The following is a 22,876-nucleotide window of genomic DNA, read 5'->3' as shown; positions in this document are numbered from 1 at the left end:
GCAAACAGCGGCATTAATGTTCCCGGCACAGTTTATCGTCAGCGCTAATTATGATTCTCGGCGCCCCTCGGAGCCCCCCCGCCATGGCGCCCGGCACCGCCCTGACGTCACTTCCCGTGGCCGGGGGCCGCCCCTGCCGGCCGCGCTCCCCATGGCGGCGGCGGCGGCGGCGGCAGGGGCTGCCGGGGCGGGAGGCGGCGGCGCCTCGGCGGCGCTGGGCGACGGCGGCGCCATCGACTACTCGGTGCACGAGGCGTGGAACGAGGCCACCAACGTGTACCTGCTGGTGGTGTTAGCCAGCCTCGCCCTCCTCGTCTACGCGCGGCGGTGAGAGGAGGCCCGGGAGGGGCGGGGCGGGGCGGGGCGGAGGCTCCCGCGGGCCCGCGCGTGGGGGGGCGACAGCTCTCACCGGCGTGCCCCCTCTGCTCGCAGGAACAAGAGGAGGATCATGCGCATCTTCACCCTGCCCCCGGCCGCCGAGACTCCGCCCGAGCCCAACTTCTACGACAGCATGAAGAAGATCCGCCTGCGGCAGCAGCTGGAGATGTACTCCATCGGTAAGTCGGAGGGAAAACGGGGATCCCCCGGGCCTGCGGGCTGCTGGGGGCCGTTCCTAAAGGGGCGGCCTCGAGCCTTGTGCAGCGGGAACGCCCCCGGTCCTGTGGCACACGTGAGGAGCAGGGGCTCTGCAGCAGCCGGGGCCGCAGGACTGTTGCGTGAGCAAGTACGGAGCGAGGAAGCGGCTGTGCAATTATCCTAAAGCAAATGTCAAAACGAATCCCATGTTACACTTTGAAAGAGCTAGGAAGGTCTGGATGTTGTGAAAACGTGGACGGATTTGTAAAAGTTGAGAGGAGTATGGAATCATGAGTAAGACAACTACATAAATTGAAAATAAATTCGAATTTTACTGCACCAACAAGTGTTGCTGCTTCCCATGCCCGTGATATTCCAGTGGTCCAGTTCAGAGAAACACAACCTTGCTTCACATCTGCCCTACATGCATGCCTAGAAGAAATACGGCCAAAAAAACCCCTTAGTGATCTGAAACCACCTTTTAAATGCAAAGATATGATGTAAAGATTCTTACACCAGGCCACTGCATTCTGTAGGAACAAAATTGGGTGTTCTTCCTACATGGAATGCCTGCTGGCATTTGCTGATGGTGTTTGTACCACTGCACACAAGTCTTTGATCTCCCTTTGCCTTGCTAACCAGATTAATTTTGAAGTCAATGTAATTGCTAGCTTGTGGCTTGCGTATTGTGGAGGAGATGAGAAATGCAGACATCAGCCTTGTGACTATTGAGCCATTCAGGCCATTGGCAATAGAACTTCTGAAGCCATAGCCTTTAATTTTATTTCTTTTTATTTTAATAAAAGGACCTGAATGGAATCATAGTTCTCTGCCATTGATTCACTGACATTTTGCTATGACTCTACTGTTCAGCATTTATAAAGCCATAGGTGAAAGGTGAAGTTCCACATGGTGACTGAAACTTCCCCTTGTGTGGCTGAAATTAGGTTCCCTGATGCTACGTCTGTTTCTTGATTGTTGTCATAGTTACATGAATATTTATAAACATATATGTGTACATGTATGTAATAAATAATATAATAATAGTAATAATAATATAAAATAAATTGTACAATCGGTGTTGATTGGTGTTTCTTTTTTTCAGCAAGGAAGTATGAACAGCAGCAGCAGCAGCCACCAAAACAGACTGAAAGCATACAGCTCTCAGTGGAATGAAGCCCACAGTTCTGTAGGAACTCAGGACATATATCCAGTGCTGATTTTAAGAGTTAGTGTGGAGCTGTTTTCAGTGCTTTTTAATTGACACATACTTGAAGGCAAGGGGGAAAGGGAGGGGACTGTCCCTAAAAGTTTGTTCTTAGTAGCTTTTCTCTGAACCCTCGTGAGGTAAAGCAAGTGCCCACTGGAATATTCAGCATGAAAGTACCCAGCACAGGGCAGACCTGCTCAGAGGAACCTGAGGGTAGGGAAATGCAGTCTTAGCAATGTCTGAAATTATTTCTGTCTGCTAGCACCTTGGAAATCAGCTCCTACCTTCTCTGGCAACAGCACCCTGGAGAAAGCGAGGCAGTACTTATCTGCCTGGAAAGCCTTGTGTTCCTTGATGATGAGTTGTTGAATTTGCTGAATACAGTCAGTAAATGTGAGTGAAGGCACTGTGGCCATACTGCTTGGTGAAGGCGAAGCTTTGAGAGCCCAGAGTGTCACTGGTGGTACTGCAGAAAAGTTCTGCTCTCTGTTTATTTGGGAGTAGTGTATGCAATACTGTGAACCTTTCCTGGAGAAACTTTGAGGAGTACACAGTGAACTACACGTCTAGAAGACACTTAAAGCCACTACTCTAATGTTAATAGCAAAAGTGGTTAGCTTAATTTAGTCAAATTGCTGTAAAGAATGGGTCTATCTGTAAAAATCGGTATAAGCAGGTCATAGCTTGTCCAGAAGAGACTTCACACTGCAGTTACTTTTTCTTTCTAGGTAAATCTCAAAATCAGTTAATTGAAAGAATTCTGCAGAAATTACTTTTTAATAAAAGCATCTAATCATGAAAACTATTTGAAGATGTATTATGCTGTAATTCCTAAGGTTACACTACTTGAATTGGCCAAGGGATGAACAACCAGCACAGTGCTGGGAGTTTATGTCCAGAGGTTTTCACCTATTCTGCGCTGAAATCTGTTGTCTTGGAGCAGTGGTGAGCACCACTGCCGGTACATTTGGGTATTAAGAAGCTTGGCTTTGAGCCCCAAATTTTACTATATTGAAATGATCTGTACTTCAGTGTCTGCAGGAATTGTAAAACGTGACCTGACCCGAACTGACAGTGGCAGAAGGCTCTGTGGTTTTGCCCCATGGAAAGGCTCCTTTGGGCGAAGGGTGGCCCCCCGTGACAGCTTCGTCGCTGTAAGGAACCGCGGAAAACAGCGGGGTCACTCCGCGGGGCCGAGGGCTGGCGGCCACGGGGAGCGGGGAGGGCGCGGCGCCCCGGGGCCGCCGGTGCCGTGTCCTTCCCGCGTTACTCTGCCCGTGTGATGACCCTCCTCCGCAGCGCGTCCCCGTCACTCGGCGGGGTTTACGAGGCACAGAGATCCACGCCCGGCAGAGCTCCCCGGACGCGGGGAAAACCCCCGGAGCGCATCCCCCTCCACCTCCCGGAAACGGCGCCGCTTCCCCTTGGCGCGACCTCACTTCCTCCCGCGCTTCCGTCTCCGGGACGCGCCGGCTCCCGCTGCAGCTGCTGCTGCTGCCACCGCCGCTGCCGCCGCCGCCGCTGCTGCTCGGAGGCCGGAGGCGCCCGCCGGGCGGTGAGTGGGGCCGCGCCGCCCGAGCCCCCGCCGCCCCCCGCGCCCCGTCCGCGCCGAGGGAAGGGGATGGGGCGCCTCGCCGGGGGCCGTGGCGAGGAGGGAAGGGGCCGCCCGAGGAGAAAGCACGCTCGGGGGCGGGGAAGGGGTGTCCGGGTCCGGCTCCATTCCCGCGGGAGGGCTTCGTGCCGCCGCCGGGCCGGCACGGCCGTTCTCCGCGGGAGCGCTCCGCTCCGTCGTCCGCGGGAGCGCTCCCCGAGTGTCCCGTGCCCGGGTTCGCGCCGCGGGCGCCGCAGCGATGTCCCGGCACGGGGGCTCGTGGCTGTCCGGACAGCTGAGCCCTCCCTCCTTCCTACCGGCCCTGCCCACCCGGCCGGGCAGGCAGGGAACGGAGCCTTTCCAATGGCGCATCTCCGCCGGCGCCTCTGCCCGCCGCAGCCGCCCGGTGCGGCTCCGCTGGCTTCAATGGAACAGCGTGACAGAGAACGAACCCGCGCCTTGCCGCTTACCCTGCACAGCCGTCTTTCGGGTTGCAGATAATAATTTCGCGGTTTGCCTCTCAGGTCAGCTGAAAGCACCGTGAAGGGCTTAGAAATCTGGAGCAGCGTGCGGCTTTGTTTGTATTCAAGGACCTGGGGCGGTGGCAGGAGCATCTCAAACTTAACTTGTCCAGAACAAAAAGCTTGTAAGGAGAAGTACCAAAAGCAAAAAGTTTACTAGGGGCCTTGCCTTTTGCATGTGCTAGGTTGTTTGAAATACGCTGCTTGAGCCATGAGCGAAGGACAGGTCGTGGTTTGTTTTTCTGGCAAGTGCAGCCACTGGGAGTTCTGTCCCAGTGAAACTGTACCCTGTTCTGCAGGCGGGTTTATGTTTCCAGCTGTACAGTACGTGTTGGGACAGAAGGTGTAGTCAGTTTTTGAAATTTTACCTCAAGTATCTGCACTGATTTTTACCTCATAATTCATGATTCTGAAAACGAAGGCAGATAGAGATACAATAGATTTTTTTTTTTTCTAAATCCATTTTTAGTAGGCAGGCTTATAGGCATGCACAGGAGCAGATTCTCAGACTCTCTTGGAACTTAGTTAATGCAGAACTTTGGATGTGTTGGATGGGGAAAGTTTATGACCTAACAAAAATTGGGCCAAAGTTATCTTCAGTTACATTTATTTTTGAGAATGCTGTACAGAGGGAACTGTTTCTAGCTTACCCAATACTGTTTAAAAAGCTATTATGATGTGTAGATTTAGTGGTGTCTGATCACATGAAGCATGTGAGGGAAGGCTGTCTTAGCAGTTAAAACTTTACATCTGTAAGATACTGCAGAAAGTCATTAACAAGTTGCTCTCAATTATAACTCCAAAGTTTTTGAGAATCTGACCACTCTGTTGTCTCCACGTGAGCTGCCAAATGTCAGATCTTTGTAAATGCAGTCTTCAGATACCATTACAACCATGTCTCTCTCTATAATATTATGTGAAAACTATAATCTTCTGTTAAGTGGTGGAAAAGTAATCTCTCTCCCCGTAACCCAAAATGTGGCTGGCAAGGTTTTTACTCAGCACTGTGCAGAAGATCAAAGGTTTTTTGATAGAGCTGTATAAATTCTGTGACAAGGCTCAAGAGGGTCTTAAATATTTAAGCTATGAGTACATCTGTGTTTAAAGAAGACGTCGTAAACTCTGAGGGCCTTGTAGTGAAAATATCCTCCCCTGTGCCACGAGCATTTTGAGTTTCAGTCCTGTGTTACATGCCCGAATAGTATGAATTGGTGTGTGCAAGCTGAGCCCAGATGAGAACGTATCCTGCAGCAGCTGCCATGATGCCTTATAGCCAGCCATAGGATGTAGGAATTTCAGCAGAGTGATGCTCGAGCGGTCCTAAACTTGCTCTCAAACTTCCCTTCCAAAACTGCCTGACCCATTGAGAAGACCCAGAGAGGAAGCCTTTGCTGTACCACTAGTACTGATGATGCCGGTAGAAACTCTGAGAATGAGGAGAAGATCCCAGTGCTTTTGTCTGAGGACAGTTTGCAGGGAAGCTTCTTCAGTGCAATGCAAAATTATTAATTGAGAATATTCTAACCAATGATGAATCTTTCTGTAATTTACATTTTGCATATATGATTGAGCAGCATTGGCCAAAAGCCTGGTGACAGCACAGGGCTCTGGAATGTTTCCCTGTTGCCTGGGCAGTTTATTCATGTTAGCTTACTTCCGTGAGCTTTAATCGCTCCTTTTAAAGTCCTCCTGAACTCAGGAGTGCCGATGCTATTGAGCAAGCTGAAATTATACACGCTGCAGGGAGAAAGGTGGGGATGTTGCAACTCCACATCTCTTTCAGAGGAATTGGAAAGATTTTGTCCCAGCCCTAATTTCTGCATTAAAGAAATTGAAAATTGTCATTGTGTGCCTTCTTCAGCAGGGAAGCAGCACATTATTAGAAAACGTGTTATTAAATCCATGATGTCTTTGGCCTGTTATGCCTAAAGAGCAACAGCAATTGGAGGAGGCTTGCTGACAAAGTGGAGTCTTCAGTCATAGTTGCTTATGCTCCAGATCAGAAGTAGTGATCAAAAGGCGTTCCCTTTCCCCTCCAAACACTTAAACTGTGTTTTAGTCATGGTAAGGAACCTGAGTGTTGTTTATTAATGTAGTCACTCAAACAAAAGGCAACACTCGGTCTTGTCCTTGAGACAGAGCTGCCACTGAAGAGCAGAAGGTTTCAGTGCCTCAGGCCCTCGAGAATGGAGGTAAGATCCTTCACTTTGCAGCCCTGCATCTGTTGTGGCATAAGAGTTAAGGGCTGTGATCCAGTTTTTTGTAGTCTAACAAGCTCTACCAGAAGTTGGCATTGCCTGGGTCGAAGGGACTCCCTGCTGGCTGAGGGAGAGATATGGAGGATGACCAGAGGTACTGACTGCTGGCAGAGCAGCCCAGAGCCAGCACAAGCGTCTCATGAGAAATCTGACATCAGGGAGTGGAAATCGGTGCTACTTCTTCTGTAACAGAAGGCAAGAAGAGAGAAAAAAAAAAAAAAAGACACACGTACTGTTAGGAGCAAAAGGCTCATGATTTTTTTAGGCAGAAAAATCCTACCTTAATTACTTTTTTCCTCAAGTCTCAGATAAAAAATGGCTGATAAAACTTCGCAGTGCTCAGCTGTCTTTGTGAAATCTGTGTTTGCATTGAAAAGACTAAGAAAACCTTTTTAAGAATGAAGGTGCTTTGCTTTATTTTTGAAAGGAATGTCTAAGCTTTGGGTGTTACTTTAATAAAAACAATTCCTGATCTTTTTATGGAATATCTAAACTCTGGGCGTTACTTTAATAAAAATAACTTCAAACTCCAAGATTAACAGAATTGCTAAAAGGAATTAGTTCTCAATATGAAAAACAATAAACTAACTTTGGAATTTCTGAACCAAGCCCTCAAAGGCAATTTGTGGCAAAACTCCAGGAAAAAAAAAATCTCATTTTTATAAATTAGCTGTATATCTTCTTTCTCAATTATATCTAGACACTGCTTCGAAAAGTGATTCTCTCATTGCAGATGCCTAGGAGTGAGGTGTTTTAAGAGAATTTGGTTTTATTTTAATCTAGCAGTAAAATGAATTAATCTTGAAAAGGGACTGTTCAAATTTGGGGTTTACTGAAACTGTAGTCTGAGAAAATACTTCACATTTGCATATCTGAAGAAGAACTTAGATCCTGAGTCTGCGAAGGAGTAGTCCCCTTCAGTTTCTGCCAGGCTGTCAGACTTGCTGGAACTGGTTTTGGACATCCATGGTGTATAAAATGCACATGTGGCTCTACAGCTTGCTCCTGAGAAAGACCATGGCTTTGATAAGATAATAGCAACATTTGTCATTTTCATAATGGAGTAGAACAGGTATTTGAAAAGACTCAGCCAACAGGAGGGCTGTATTGCTTTCCAAAATATCCTCTGGATCATCTTGGAAACATGGTTTGTAATATGCTCTTGACTGACAGCGAAGGGTGCGAGGCGTGAATTCCTGAGCAGGGAAGATGTATGTGGGTTGTGCAATGGGAGACTCCATGTGATGTCGTTATTTATGGTGCTTCTCTCAGATGTCTTTCTGGGACTCAAACAGCTGCTGTGAACTTTACCCAGCACTGAGCACTAGGTATGTTTGAGCAACTATTTTGCCGTTGCTTGGATCATGGTGATAAGCAGTACAGAGCCAGGTTCTGTGACACTGGTTGAAAGAACAGAGCAGAACTTGTACTGGTTGATGAAAACCTTGCAGAGGGGAAAAAAAATAAGATTATCATCTTCCATAGCTTTGGTTGCTGGACATCAGGGAGTGGTAGTTGAAGGCAGCCCATTTCTTTCTGCTGTAATATGGAAGGAAGGGTGGATGGACAGACAGAAGAGGAAAAGTTGCTTTTTCTTTTCAGGGAAAGGTCAGAAGGATAGTGGCAAAGGTGCAGGTTTTTCCCTCTTGCCTCTTTTCTTCATGACCGTGTTGTTAAATAGCAGCAACCATTGTTTGCGGGAACTTTTCCTTGCTTTAGTAAAGAGCTGTGGGTTGTCATGTGTTTTGATATGTGGCAGTGCTGTTGTTAAACAGATCCAAATCTACATTCAGATAAGGCTCGGAATAATTGATGTTTTTAGCTCAGTTAAATAACTGGGTTCACATGATCTGTAAGTGGCCAGCAGGTTTTTTCTTAGGCGAAGTATGTACTGCTTGTATTGTACATTTATTTAAAGCTAATATCACAGCAGATTGAGAATTCTAGCCACCAAAAATACCTTAGTTGAGTCTGTTAAAAAATCTCCTTGCCCAAAGTCTGCTTCTGTGTGGGACAACCAGAAAATATCACTTCTTTTTGACTTCGTAGTCAGTAGTGACCTTGAAGTGGTGAAAGCATTGCACTCTGTGCCTCTGAGATTACTTTTGCCACTGCTGATGGGAGAATTGTTCTGTGTCATTATTGTCTTCCCTTTCAACCTCAGCGTATTCTGGAATGCCAAAGGCAAACCACTCGCTGGCTGATCAGAGGTCCTGGCGGTGCTGGTATGGCAGCGCTCTGAACCGTGTGGCTTGGACCACTCTTTCAGCATTGCCCAAGAGCATTGTACAAGTACCCAGCTCAGTATATTGTCTTTACACATGTGAGACAGGAACAGGAAAGCGTTTATGGCCTCTTGGAAAGAAAGCGTCAAGATCCTTGCTCTGAAACGGAGTTTCTAAGACCACTATAACTGTTAAACAGCACGGAGAGGTCCTTGAGAAATATGTGAAAGGACAATTTTACTGCTGTTATGAGACCTGTCACTTTATTGACTAATCAGTCCCTGATACTCAATTAGAGAAAAAAGTTGCATGTGTTTGGATTATTTAATGAGGTAACTGTTGACAAAGTGGAGCCTTTTACCAGTTCTGTTAGTGCTGTTTTGATCATTAAAGAACTTCATTTGTTTCTGAACCATAAGCTGGAACAGGCTTTTTCTCTCACCCTCGTGCTTGCCTGAAGGTTGTTCCAAAGAGAGATGAAATGGTGTAATTTTCATTTTGGTTGAGGCAAAGAAGTATTCTCTTACCATAACTCACCAGTTCCAAGCCTGTAATCACAACATTTGTGGTAAAACAGTGATGACTTTGTGGTATTTCTCACAGATGCTGTAAAAACTCTGTCATCTCCTTGGGAGGCCATCTTCCCATGAGATACCAGCATTTCTCTCTTTCTTTCCTGAAGACTTTTGTGGCCTGGAGTCCAAAGTTTTAGCTTCAAAGGTTTGGAGAAGAAAATGCAGCTCAAGTAATGACTGAAAGCAGGTCTGTGTTTCAGGGAGACAAGAGGATCCAGAAGGTCAAATGTGCTTTAAGAGTCTCCCTTTCTTGTCTGCTGCTTGCATATATATTTTTTTTTCCCCACCAAGCTTTTGTTGAATGAAGGTGTGGCTTTATACCTTGATGCATACGTCATATGAGCAGTAACAGCAGAGAGCACTGGAGCTTTAATAAGTACTTGGCACAATAATCCTGATGAATGTGCCATGAGGTCATCCATAAGGAACAAAAGTAGCAGCATACGCTAAAGTTATTGCGCAGGGCAACCTGCAGCCCACAAGAACATCAGCCAAGAGCAAAATGGGATTGGTGTTGCTTGACTGGGCCCTGTTGTTCTTTATTCAGGTATGGAGATGAGAGGGCAGTTCTTTGTTCAGAGAGGTTCCTGTACAGCCCTCTGTTCTAAGTAAATTTATCAGAATCTTGAAGGGGGGGTTCAAAGTGCCCAACAGAGCAAAACATCTTGCTTATAAGGGTGGCAGCCCTGGAGTGGAAAACATCATGAAAGTGAGCTTGCAAGATCTAGAAGAAGGTAGGGCCTGCTGAAATCTTGGTGCAACTGCCAACTTTCCTGCAGATCCCAGAATTGTAGCTTAAATGTTGCTAGATATCTGATAGAAGTTGCTCAGTAGTTTCCTTGAAGATCCTCAGATTGTGTCCTGTCACAGGGCATAGTGTGGCATGGAAATTTATGGTGCAAGGCAGGCTGGAGCTCTTGGAAGTGGAACAGAGGTGGTTAATGGTTATGCCAGTTCCCATAGTGCAAGAACAAAGGGATATTTAAATGACATTAGGCATAAATACACCACACAATATTACTGAGAGCAAAAGTTTATTCGGATTCCAAGCAGACTTGGGCATTTATATATATAATGACAATGTCCAGAGTTGCTGTAAATAGGATTAAAAATAAATTAAGCACATAAACCTTCATGCTAATTGATGAGGTCAGGAAGGAATTTCCCTTTTGGGGGAATTATATCATTGTTCACTACCTGAGCTGTTCTACCTTCTGAAGCATCTGGTCCTGATCACAGGAGGCAGGATTCTCAAACAAAGGGACCAGCAGTCTGACCTATCGTGCCAGTGCTTAGCTTACCCTGCCTGGGTAGGAGCTTTTTGAAAGGGTTTGAAAAGCATATATTTTTTTAGGGTTTTCTGAGGCCACCTATGCTGCAGTGTATGTCTGCTTTTCCAGATTCCCATTGGTGAAACAGGACAGCTGGTGTCCAAGTGCCTTTAATGAATCCTGAGAATTGCCACATGTCAGCAGCAGCCCACATAGAGATGAAAGATGTGATGGGCTCATGAGGCATTGCTGTATTGCTCCATAGATCCAAAGGTAGCTCTGTGAGCAGCTGAACTAGTGAAGATAAGACTTTTCCTGCAGCTTTCTTGGTTTTGGTGGCACTGCAGTACCTTACACAATTTTCCTTCTTTAGCTCTTTCCATTACACAGCAGTGCTGTTTGCATCCCTGATTTTCCCAACAGCACAGTGCCTGAGCACCTTTTCCCTGCCTCGTAGTTAGTTCTTGGGTATATTTAATCAAAACATGTTGTCTCCCTGATGTTTGAGAACCAGACCTGTTGCTCAGGGGGGTGCCTTGGTTGCTTACTTTGCAAGTCTGCTGCAGGAATTGAGCATCTCGGAAATCTCCTAGCTTTTGCATGAGATTAGGTTGAAATTTGCCTTATCATTTACATTTCTGTGCATGGAACAGTCGGTGTGGTTGTATAACCATTGTTTCTTTGGGAAACAAGGAACACTATCAGTCTTTGAAGCAAGTTACTGACGAATATTTTTTCTCTCAAAGCAATTAGGTGAATGAAGAGTTACACCAAATAATTGAGGCGTGTGTACTTTTAAAACATGCACTGTTTCATCTTTTGAGATTTTCCCCAAGGTACAAGGGGAAGGCTTCCTTGCCAAAATACTGTAATTGAGTTAACATTCTGGGAGGTTTCTGTGTTTTGTTACTGAGCTACAAAGCTTCAGAACTTCTGTTACTGAACTTCTGCTGGTGTTGGAAGGAAGGGAGATAAAAGTTAAAAGTACCAGCCTGCCAGTAAATTGTCTCTTCAAAAGAAAACTGAAAATTCCTCAGTTGTTTCAGGTGGCAGCCAGCATTAGATGTTTTTGACAACTATTAACCTTTTCCTGCAGTTCTCTTTCTGCATGCAACAGTGAGCAGCCTGGATGTCTTGTAGTCTGTATGCTGCGTAAGCTGATGGTAGACAACTGATTAACAAGTGAAGATGTCAATAATAGATTGAGTTACTTGTCCTCAGTTAATTTCTGCTGCTCAGAGAGAATATGCAGTTATGATAACTATGGACCAGTAAAATTATGGTTTCTATTTCTTGTATACAGTGATCATCATGATAAAAGATTAAGAATCACTGTGGTGTAAAATAATTGGATGGTATATATATTATAAAATATTTCTGGATGTCCTGACAGCTGGACATTTGTAGCTGCCTCAGCTTTAGTGCTTTTGAAAGCTTTAAAACTCTTGAAATCTGTGATAGTTACCTTTCCTGAGTAGGCAGTAGCATGTCTCAGTAGCAGGCATGAACACTGAGGCACAAGCTTTCAGGACTGTTTGCCTTCTAAACACTTTTGAGGGTAAGGACTTAATCAAGAGTTCAGAATTGGGGGAATATGTATTTTTCTTTGATAATGTGTAATCCCAGCACAGCAAATACATTTCTCTCCAGTTACTTAAAAGCTGTTTTTTCTGCAATACCCAGAGCGCTCTCAGAGGGCTTCTTTGACTGTCTAAGGCTTAGTTATCTTCTTGACTGTGATGTGCAAGAAGCAAAGCCAAAACTTTGTGCTCTGGTGGGACTCTGTCCCTACAGCTGTCCCTCGTTTCTGCTGTAAGAAAGCTGAAATGAGCCCCATTTCACAGGGAGGAGTTGGGGAAGGACTACTCTGTCTTTCTGATTCGTGCATTTGGAGCATGCTGCTGTCAAGTGCTTTAGCAGAATAAATAAGGATTTTAGATGGGATGTGGGATTCTGAAAAGTTTAGGTGGTAACTGATAAGATGTAGGGTCTGCTCTGCTTCTGGTACAAAGAGGTTTTGATGCTAATGTTTATTTAAAGGTGGCCTTAACCCTAAAAGGGAGAGATAAAATTGCTTTCATGCTTCTGTTTCACTGAGAGCTGGCTGGCAGGATGGTTTTGGTGCCTGCTTATCTGCTCTGAAGGCTTCATGGCTGGGGAGGCTGCAGAAATAATTCTCCTGTACCCCCTCATTCTGCATTCAGGCAAAACTGTAAGGCAGGCAGATGGTTTAAGCTGCATCTTTGGACACAAGATGGTTGTGTCTCCATTTTGCAGATGAGTCATCCCTTTGCTGTTTTGTTGTTAGACTCTAAACAGTGCCGCTCTTGGCTTTGGGCCTGCTTCACCCCAAGTTTTGGATGGCAGAAACAGATAGGCGAGTGCCCTGCACCTCAACGCCAAATTTTATGACAGGTTGAAAATACTTTAGGCCTTTGTCACCTTGTAGTTAAGCTGCTGTAATGCAGAGAAAGCTTTGTCTTGTCTTGTACCTGATAAGTGTGCAAAAACACAAACTGTGTGCTGTGGAAGTTGTGTAGATTAGGGAGCAATGGGAAAAGTAGAGGAGAGGCTTACTTACATCTTTGTTTTCATCTAACTTGTGGGCTAGAGCTCTACTTGGACAGATGAGTCCTGGGTAAAGATAACTGGCATTGTTTTCAGTAGCGGGTAAGTCAGCAGATGGGTCAGCAGTTTCTTTTAGTTGAGCTGGCTGCCGCAGACTAGTTCTGCAAGCTTGGCACCCGCTCATATTTTCCACAGTATGTAAAGCTAGCTGGTACAGGATTTCTCTTGCTCATGGTGTCAGGATCAGAGGTGCAGATTGGGAGATTGCATTGGTTACCCTGTTTTTGGCACGTGATGTTTGCCAGACTAGATTTGTAAGCTTTGCACTTGTGAAAGGAACTCTGATTTCCTAAAAGGAACTTGAATGAAAGTTGGGATTTTATTAAAGACACAGAGGCATATTATTATTCATCTTTCATTGCTTCATCCCTGTGATGTTTCCTGTTTTGCTTCTTGAGATACAGGTGTCATGATGAGGAGCTTCTCAGAAACAGAAGTGGATGATGAGTGGAGATGAAGAAATCATACATTTAAGAAGTTGGCTCAAGTTTCCGTTACAGGCATGGAAAGTTTCTGAGACCAAGCCATGCGAGAAGAACATGAGTAAAGAAGAGGGAGATGTAGACCCAGACTTTCTAGAAGGGATTGCAGGATTTGAGAGGACGCTGCACAAACGTCACGTAGTTTTCTTGCTTATTCATTTACCTGCACCCCTGAACTGTAATACTTTGTTTGCATGTCTGTTTGGAAGTTGAAAAATCCCCTCACATCTGTGTCTTTAATATAATCGTGGCTTCAAGCTTGTTTTAGGAAGAGCAGAACATCGCTGTAGCTTTTATTTGTGGATGAGATAGCTGCTGCTTTGTACTCGAAATCAATTTGGGTTTTTTTTTTTTTGTTGTTGTTGAAAAATACATTGAATATGGAAAAGCTCAGACCATTACAAAATAGGAAGTTAGGGGTTTTGCTTACATTTAATAAAGAGTCTTTGCATAGAAAGTATGACGACAGGTGCATAGGTAAAAGGCAAAAAAATAGTGCTAGCCCTCTAATTTGAGTAACCTTATAATGTATTGTTCTTACGGTGTCCTTAGACAGATGCCAGAATCAAATATTAATCAATTTTATCTTTTCGATCTGACTGTTGGTTAGAAAAATGTTCTAGGTAAGATTGCTGGCCAGGGTTGTGGAGTTATAAGTGCAGATTACTTAGTATTGAGTTAGGAGGGAACTTTTTAGAGAGATAGTTTTTTGAACATCTTGGCTGTGCCGTGAAGTATCTCGAAGGAAATACTGGCCATGCAGTCCAACAACTTAATGATGCTGTGAACAGACTTGATTGTAGTAAGTCTCTGATACAAAGTTATTAAGACTTTGATGTATATGTATTTAAAATTTTAAAAGCAAATGTGTTTTCCTGTATTGAAAAGTATTGCTGGTAGTGGCAGGCAAAGAACATCTTTATTTTTCTTATGAACTCCTATCTGGTGTCTTATCCTTAATAAAAGGCTATGGTTATTTTTGTATACTGACTGAATATTTGGCCTTTAAGAGTATATAATTAGAAGAGTAAAAGCAGTTGTTAAAGGACTGTTTTTTTAATGAAAATAGTTTGAAATCATATAATTTTAGTTTCTTCCGAATAGATGTGATTAGTGTGTTGGAAATAGTTTTACAGTGGATATAAAGGGAACAGTTGAGAGACAGTGGCCGAGAATGTGTCCAGCTATTTTTGTAGTTATATTTTTCCAGTTACATTTTTTCAGTCTCTTTACTTAGATATTTCCATATACTTGAGCTGCTACATCACAATGGGATACAGAAACTATTTGCACTTTATAATATTTACATTTTAAAATAGGTTTTATTGTACTAATTGATAAGTAAATTGCAATGACTGTGAGAAAATCCTAGCCTATTTTATTACTTTGATAGAAGTTTGAATATGGGATAGTATTGTCTGTATCATATAAGAATGTTTTCATGGATTTTTAGCTGCTGAAACTGAAATCAATAAACTTTAGCTACTGTTGTTGACTGGAACAAGTAAATCTGCACATTTGTTTTCTTCCTGTTACCTGTACCTCTATGTTCACCTAGTGTTTCTCCCAGCATTACTCCTTTCATGGTGTTTGCCCATGAGGCACACTCAGTGTGGGTTCCTGCATGTTCTTGTGGAAGACTTTATTGATGGAGAACTGTGCATTCGAGTTTGTGCAATTAATCTGTTTTCTGAATAAACCCTAGAGAATCTCAGTCAAAATAGAATCCCAGGATTAGAGTAGCCAGTGGATGAGTTTGTAATTTTTTCCAATTTTAAATAGATTTTTCAGTAATTGATGATAATGTTTGCAAGTAGATATAGAATGGTCTTCTGCACCCCTGAATTTCACATATGATTAGTGCACCAGCATATCCCAGATAGAAAGTACATTAGTGAACAATACAGTCCAGGTTCTGGATTACTGAGAATGGAAAATACTTTTTGCTTAACTGAGAAATTTTTAAACTGAAAAGGATTATTTTTCTTGTAAAACCATAGTACTTCGGATTTGAAAGAAACAAACTTGTAATATAGCCCAAATTTATTGTAATCTATTTAGTTATTAGTATTAAATTAAGTGATTAAGGTATCTTCATGTCTGCTGAAGTTTTAAAGAAAAAATCAAATTGTCAAAGATATCTGGTTAAAGGCTTGGAGACAGTGTTGATTGAAATACTAAGCCTGTTTTGGGAGTAATGTATTCTACTGTTTCAGAGCAACTCTTTTCCTCACATAATTTTATTAATTTGATTTAATGAAAGATCTGCTTAATAAAAAGTGGAGAAACTGATTGATAGTTGAATAAATGGCATAATTAATTTTTCCCTTTTTAATTTATGTGTAGAAGAGATGGAAGAGGAAATGATTTATCTGACTTCTGAAGGTCTTGGTGACAAGAAACCATTTTTTTATTAATTATAGATTCCTTGATTACTTCCTTAAAGGAAAAAAATACTTTATATTCTTTTTGCCTGTGTTCAGGGTTCTTTCTTTATATGATTATCTACTTGCTCTTTTGTTTTATGGATAACAGTGGGTAATTTTTCCTTATCAGTATGACAGTGATAGACTTTGTTCCCTTCCAAGTCTTGCAAGAAATGTGCTCTGCATGTTCTTCTATATTTCAGAGGAATCGTGACATGGTGTGATTGTCTTGTGTAGCTGCCATAGACTAAATTTTATTTATTTTTGGGGGTTATTTTCTCATTCTCTGTTTGATTTTTTCAGCTAATTCTGGAATTTGCACCCTTCCTTGGAGTGTTGTGGCTCTTCTCACAGTGCTTGAGTGGAGCAGAGAGGTCTGTGTCAGTGCTGGGCCACTCCCATTTTTTGGTTGGTCATTTTCTGCAAAGAAGATGCATAGTCTAGAGAAGCCCCAGCTTGAGCCATGGTGGCCATAGCAGGATCCTGGCATGACTAGCTCTGGTTCTCACACCAGAGCAGGTTCTCTGGTTCTCACAGCAAGGCAGGGAAGAGGGGAGGGTTCCTCATGGAATCCCCTTTGCTATTCCTGACCTCTCAGCAGCATCCATTCTATCTTTTCTCCTCTGGGCAGCCATCAGGCTTCTGAAATGCATCACTGTCATCATCGTGGCTTAGCTAGGAGCGCCTTATCCTGAGGATGAGGCACAGTAGCCATCAACTCTGCTGGTGCCAAGTACTCAAATACATTCTGCTGCCTAATAACTTCCTCTTCCCTACAGCCTGTGTGTCAAACAGAGAAATTTTAGTTTAAGCTCTTTCAGAAGATGAATACCCTCATGAGTCCATGTGTCCTGTTATCTTGTCCAAACATTTAGGAAGACCCTTTGCGCTCCACCTGGACATTGGCACTGGACTACTGGGTTTGCTCCCTGGCCTTCTATGAGAGATAAAGCCTAACGTTTCTCAACCTGCTTCATATGACCACACACCCTTAGTAAGTCCTCTTGGAGGTGTTTGCTAAGCCAAGAACCCAGCTGTGGGACACTCTTTGGCACGTTGCATCGACAGTGATTTAATCTGTAGCCCATGTGACAAGTCTTTTGGCCACTTCTTTGCTTCAGTAGTATTGTCAACCTATGGTGAAGCTGCCAGGACATTAATGCTGCCTGGTAGGTAGAACTCAAGGTATTTGCTTCACCATCATGCTCCTCATGCCTCTAGCAGCAAAGGCTGCAGGAGACAGATCTGGATATTACATGGACTCAAGAACAGAGATGAGCAGCTATTGGGCTTTGAGGGGGCAATAGGCCTATTAATTGGCAGATGCCATGCTTTGCATGGTCACCAGGCAGCATAAGACAAATATTTGGCTCCAGTTCCTGTGAAATGAAGCCAAGGTTACAGCTTTGCTGTTTTCCCCCTTTATATCTCTATTACTGCAATGCTCATCGGGAAAAAAAAAAAAAAAAAAACAGCAAAATTTTCATTGCCGGAGTGTACTGGCCTCATCTACTTCCATTTACACCCTATAACCCTGGTTGACACCTCTGTGGTTGGCACCTCTGTGAGTGTCATCCCTCCTCTGTTTGGTTATACCCCTGGTCCTTTCCTCCTTTTTCCATTCAGCTAGATCATTTCAGGAGTGCTTGGTCTTCTGTCCCATGGGCCACACCGATTTTGGAGGTTGGCAGTGAGAGCCAGCCGGTGTGGTTTGGCATGTTGGTAGCTACTCACTCATTCCAGCTCTGTTTGAAGAGAGGGGATTGCTGGACTCAAGGGAGCTCCAGCCATCTCTTCTGGCTCCAACAGAAGGCTCCACAGTGGTTGTTCTCTGAAACCCAAACTGAAATGGAAATGGCAGGCAATCTGGGGCTGGACGTGTCAGGTTTCCTTTATCTGAAAAATTTGCATTGTTGACTTTTGGCAACCACACTCTGGCTTTTCACCAAGGGCATCTTTGCATAAGCCTCTGAATTTGCAAAATGCATATTTTTGGATTGCCACAGGAGTGTTTCGTGGGCAGCTTTTATGTTCTGTATAAAGTCAGTACAGGTCCGTTAGTATTTCAGGATAATGCTCCTTGAGTTGTCAACAGTAGCGAGGGCTTTTATAGTACTGTGCCCATGTTGATTGGTTCTTTTTGGATATGGGTCTGGGGAGGGGAAGATTAAGCTCAGGGTGGCTCTGAACAGCAGCTCACGCTTTTCCTTGGTCCTTCCTTAGCATGTCCATGCTAACATGGACATGGGTGTGCCCTAGTCTCTGGTCAATCGGCTGGAATCACGGGTGATCCAAGTCCACTTCCCAGCATTAACTGGGGCAGTGCTTGAATCAGCACTGGCCAAAGCCTTGCTCCTTCAGAATCGCTTTGCTGTCTTTGAACTCCTCCTGGCTTGACATGGGCTTGTGCTGTGGTAGGGGCTGGAGTCAGCATGGCTCTCCCAGGCCACACAGCACCCGGAGCCTGTGTCATCCTCTGCGCCAGCCTTGGCCTCCAGCAATTCCACTTGTGGGTTCCTCCCTTTCATTTCCCAGGGCTGGCTCACTCAGTAGACAAGTGTGATCTCAAGCAGAGTCACATGCTATAACATGGCAGTTCTCCATGCATGCCTGTGCAAGCACAGCTAATTCACCTCGACCACTGGGAATGGAAGTCCCCTGACTGGGGTGGGATGTCCTCTTTGAGAGCCCACAAGCTTGCTGGAAAAAAAAATGTTTGGATGACAGGGTGACAGAGTTCAGAGCCATCAAGAAAGCCCATCCAAGGGGTTTGATTCCTTAGAGTAGAGGAGTTGCTTCATCCCTGAATGCTAAATGACTTCTTAATTTTTATGTCTACTGCATTAAACTTTCCAAAGAGTCCCTGAGATGGTTTTCTTGCAGTGAAACATGGATGCATCTCTTTTGGAGATTATCCTGATAGATAACAGAATGTTTCAGAACTTGCTATCCAAAATGCAAAAGCAGATGTGCTTTCATTGGCTCTTTTTAACTTAAACTGTGTTTGCAGCTCTCTGCAGAGCAGATGCTCAGAGTTTTGTTGGTATTCATTGAGCATAATAGAACTACCAGAGCTCCAAGAAGAGGTGCTGTGTTTGATAGAGCAGGTTTGGTTAAATCTGTTAGTCTGAAGGACCTCAGGGCTGATTTCCAGGTAATGACTGGCTTCAAGGCTCCCATGGTGGAGATGGTCATGGGGGCCTTCAGTACCAGAAAGAAGAGGGCTGGAGATTTCTTCGAGGTACGATGGGCTGCCATCTGGCACCCAATTTCATGCCTCCTAATTAATTTTATTTTCTTTGTTTATAGATTGAGGGGGAATAAGGGTTCCCAGGCAGGGTCAGGGTCCCTAGTTCCAGGTACTTATGGCTCTCAGTTTTAGAGTACCAGCAGGTATGTGAGAGCCCAGAAGCTCCTGTAGCTGGTCACTAACCTTGCAGCTTTTGGAAGTTTTTGTTGTATTTCTGTTCCTGAGTAAATGCAGTTTACAGGCATTCGGGTTCCAATTCTTATGGGTTTTTATGTTAGGAAATTATACTCATCCCCCATTATTTTGTACTCAAAATGTACGTATTTTAAAATATGAATAATCGTTCACATATGTAGCCTTCCAACATGAATGGCAAAAAAGCCCAGTTACATTTGATATAAAAGTTACACTTAGTTGCAAAATTAACTTCGTTTTAGTGGTCGCTAGGAGAGGAGAACCTGGGCATTTTCCAGAAAAGAGCTAATGCAGAAATGCAAAACAAAGGGGGTTTAAAATTAAATATTCAAATTGGCTTGTCCTATTACATTATTTAAGCCTGCATATAAATCTGCCTAGTACGAGTTTGTTGAATCAAACAAGAATCTATCAATTGTGGATTTACCAAAATAGATTACAATTAAAACCAAATTATGATATCTGATCGAGATTGTAATTTATCATTTCTACAAATACTTGATTTGATGGGAACCAAATGGTGCTGCCATTTCCAAAAACCAATCCTCGTAATTTATTCTGTGGTCTTATAAATTTTCCTTTGCTTGCTTCTTTAGTGGCATCCCAAATTATAACTCTTTCTAATGGTCAACCTATCTTGGCTTGAATTTTCCCATGCCTGAAGTCCACAATGCTGATGTAGCAGAACAAAAACTTTGAAGATATTTCCTTTTCTCTGTGCTGTTTATTATATCCTTTGCTTTGCGTGTAGACCGAGCTCTGAAGCTTAGGTCAACAAGAAACCACCGTTGTGGCCAGGCTGGCTCATGGGAAGCAGCACTCAAATGGTTCCAGTTTGCAGCTCTCCTGGGTCTGAGATGCTTCCAACAGGTCAGGCCAGCAGCTTCTGAAGTTTGGAATTTAAATAGATACCTCTCAAATGGCATGTCCCCTCGGCAGTGTTTTTACCTGCACGCTGGTGGTGGTTGCTCTAGGCTGGGGGAATGGGCCTTAGCTTCTGAAGGAGAATTAGGATGCATTTAATGCTTACTGGGACTGTTCGGGTTGGAGGCAGACATCAGCTATAAAGAGAACATGGAATAATATTTTGCATTTTTTTTTTTAACTTTATAAAGTTAAACAAGTGCTACAAAAAGTTTCTGTGCTTATTTATTCACTTCCTTAAAACTTTGGAATCCAGATCTATAAATACAAGCTGACTTAATGTTTACGATTATGGTTGCTCTCACTTGAATTGATTGATGCTACTTGTTAGAAAAAAAAAGCAAAAAAAGGTATTAAGATATATAATCTGCAGGAAAAGATTAACATGCTTGTTAAAATATGTTGCTTTTGTCCATAAGGGAAAATCACTGTGAAAGTCTTAGCCTCTCAGTTTTCTAAAAACTGGAAGCCTGTTTGCCAGCTATTACAGAAGCAAAAGGAAAGACATCACAACCAGACTTGAGTGATGTAGCTTTTCATAAAGGCAGCAGCTGTATCGCAGACTTAATTGTAGTTGGGTATAGACCGTAAATAAATATAGACTTTAAATAGTCCACCATTTCTTAGAAATAATCATGGCCCAATAGGTATATTTTTTGGGGGGGGGGGGGGGGGGGATTTTAATGTCATTTCTTCATTGCAGATTTCTAGTTGGAGTTTTGCCCTGATTCTTTTTAGAAGGTGATGTAGGCTTGCTAATCCATGTGAGTTTTCTTAAGAAATGGAAAACACTTTTCAGTTTTACCAAATAATCCCTGCAGATATGCAGCTGAATTTAACCAATTCAGAAAACTTTTGACTACTTCATAGGAAATATCCTTTATTCAAACTTGAAAAAATAGCTCAGGAAAGGATTATGTTTCCAAGTCTGTGTTTACAAATCTGAATTGATTTGGTTTTTCTCAAATGTTCAGAATGCGGAAAATGTACAGATTTAATTATATTAAGTTGTAATAGCATTACACACATTTTAGTGACTCAGAATGGAGTAAAACCTAGCAGATAAATTTATAAACCATAAATGTGTCCAAATAAATTTTTGTCAGATTTTTAACTGTGACAATGCAGTTTCGATTTTAATTCCTTTTTGCTGAATATGATAGCTTAACTGCATTATATTGTCTTAAAGCAATTATTTTATATAAAGCTAAGCTGGGTACTTTTAGGCAAACATTAGTTTTGCCTTGACTTATGTGCAAAAATGTTTCCCACTTAAAGGAAAGCGGTTGAAGGAATCTGGATTGGGTAATTTAGGCTGAACTGTTGAAAGTGAAGTTGTTTGCTTAGGCATCGATCCAGTCAAAACTTGTGCACATCTTTAACTTTCTGCAGTCTGTGTAGCCTGTGGGACCTCTGCTGACATGGATAAAGTAGCAAGCGTGCAACATCATTCCCAAATTGGATGTACATACCCTACTGTCACATACACTTGAATTAAAAGTGCATTTAAGTGTGCTTGCAAATAGAAGATCTGAGACTCCTCGGAGATTACCTGATCTCACCAAAACGCCCAACTGACAGTCAAAAATGAGATTTCCTTTCTTGTCTATGCCTATGCCTGGGGGTGGGGAGGGGGGAAGGGAACGTTTTGTTGCTTTTAATACGAGCTTCATTGGATTGGTTTCTCTCTCTGGTGCAGTCGTGACGCAGTGTTGTGTTTTATCAGTGCCCACCCCCAGCAGAATTCTTTGCTTAAGAGGAGGCAGATTTTCACCTACTGAATAAGAATCTGGACTCGCATTGATGCTTCTCAGTGTTGTCTTATGTGCTCTCCTGTGCCGGAGTGAATTTTATCCCCGGACTGCCTGGTGTAAGTTACAGCCCTCTTTCTACCCTCTGAAAGTTTGCATGTTCAGATGTGACTGTGCTGAATGATAGGATGTCTATTTTAGACTTCAACCTGCATTTCTGATCAGGAGGGAAGGTTGCTAGAAGAACTTAGCTCATTTTTCTCTTGAAAAAACTTTTAAATACTGGGTGAGTTTTAAAGACTTCTCTGCATGGTTTTCTTTTATAAAACATGGTTTTGGTAACCATGAACACTTGTTTTCTCTGAATGGATCTTGAAAATCTCTAGTATTGTCTCATAAAAACTACTTGCCTGCTAGAAAGATTTTGTTCAGTCATTGAAGGATCAAATTGTCCTTTAGTTAGAGAAAAATATATTTTATCAGCAAATGCATGAGAATTTGTTGATACTTCACCTTTCTTACTTGTTTGTAGAATTGCTTAAAATGACTGCTGTGTTTTTAGTGTATGTTTTCAGCAACAAAATCTCATGCTAGATATTTTATATCAATTTTTGACCTTTCAGTGGTGGGAACAGAAGGTTGATAGGGACTAGGAAAAGGAAGCATCCTCTGGAAGTTTTGGGAGCTGACAGTGACAGTCCGTCTCTGCAATGTTAAACTGGACGGGAATCCTTGGAAAGCTATCAACTGCAGTCTTGTTTCCATATCAAGTAGTAGCATGAAGTATGCTTAAACACATTGTGAATATGTTAAAATAGGAACTGATTGATACAAAACCTGCTTCTGCTGATGTGGTAATTGATTTTTTTTTAATAGTAAGTTCGGAGTGCTTTTTGTGTACTGGAGCATTAAACTTGCATAATGTTTGGCCTTGTGACAAGTCCTGTGCATGTAATTTAGAGCCATATAGGGATGTTCTGAGTCTTGAACCAC

At 43.1% G+C, this 22,876-nt stretch overlaps 2 protein-coding genes across 6 annotated transcripts in view; both read left to right on the top strand.

Moving 5' to 3' along the window:
- Positions 1-6: 6 nt before the first annotated feature.
- SMIM19 (small integral membrane protein 19) lies at positions 7-2,591 on the top strand. 2 transcript variants are annotated; one of them, XM_053975708.1, is made up of 3 exons: positions 7-327; positions 433-557; positions 1,682-2,591. In XM_053975708.1, the coding sequence occupies exons 1-3, from the start codon at positions 17-19 to the stop codon at positions 1,750-1,752; spliced, it is 507 nt and encodes a 168-aa protein (XP_053831683.1). In that variant the 5' UTR covers positions 7-16; the 3' UTR covers positions 1,753-2,591. The 2 variants fall into 2 exon arrangements, with proteins under 2 accessions (XP_053831683.1, XP_053831684.1); XM_053975709.1 differs by lacking the exon at positions 1,682-2,591 and adding an exon at positions 643-1,661.
- Positions 2,592-3,283: 692 nt separating this feature from the next.
- Positions 3,284-22,876, top strand: part of SLC20A2 (solute carrier family 20 member 2) — a 57,175-nt gene continuing 37,582 nt past the window's right edge. For 2 of the 4 annotated variants that reach the window (XM_053975704.1, XM_053975705.1), the window contains exon 1: positions 21,905-22,002. The gene's annotated coding sequence lies outside the window, so the exon portion shown is untranslated. Of the gene's footprint in view, positions 3,342-21,904; positions 22,003-22,876 lie in introns of those variants that run through there. The other 2 variants (XM_053975702.1, XM_053975701.1) reach the window with 2 other exon arrangements.

The sequence above is a fragment of the Vidua macroura genome, chromosome 4 (genome assembly GCF_024509145.1).
Source record: "Vidua macroura isolate BioBank_ID:100142 chromosome 4, ASM2450914v1, whole genome shotgun sequence".
Lineage (NCBI taxonomy): Eukaryota > Metazoa > Chordata > Aves > Passeriformes > Viduidae > Vidua > Vidua macroura.
Note: the sequence above shows the minus strand (reverse complement) of the source record. Positions and strands in the feature narration are given on the sequence as shown.

Coding starts and splice junctions, on each gene's coding strand:
- SMIM19 (XM_053975708.1), top strand. CDS start 17: ATGTTCCCGGCACAGTTTATCGTCAGCGCTAATTATGATTCTCGGCGC. Junction 328..432: donor CTCCTCGTCTACGCGCGGCG/GTGAGAGGAGGC, acceptor CTCTGCTCGCAG/GAACAAGAGGAGGATCATGC. Junction 558..1,681: donor GCTGGAGATGTACTCCATCG/GTAAGTCGGAGG, acceptor TCTTTTTTTCAG/CAAGGAAGTATGAACAGCAG.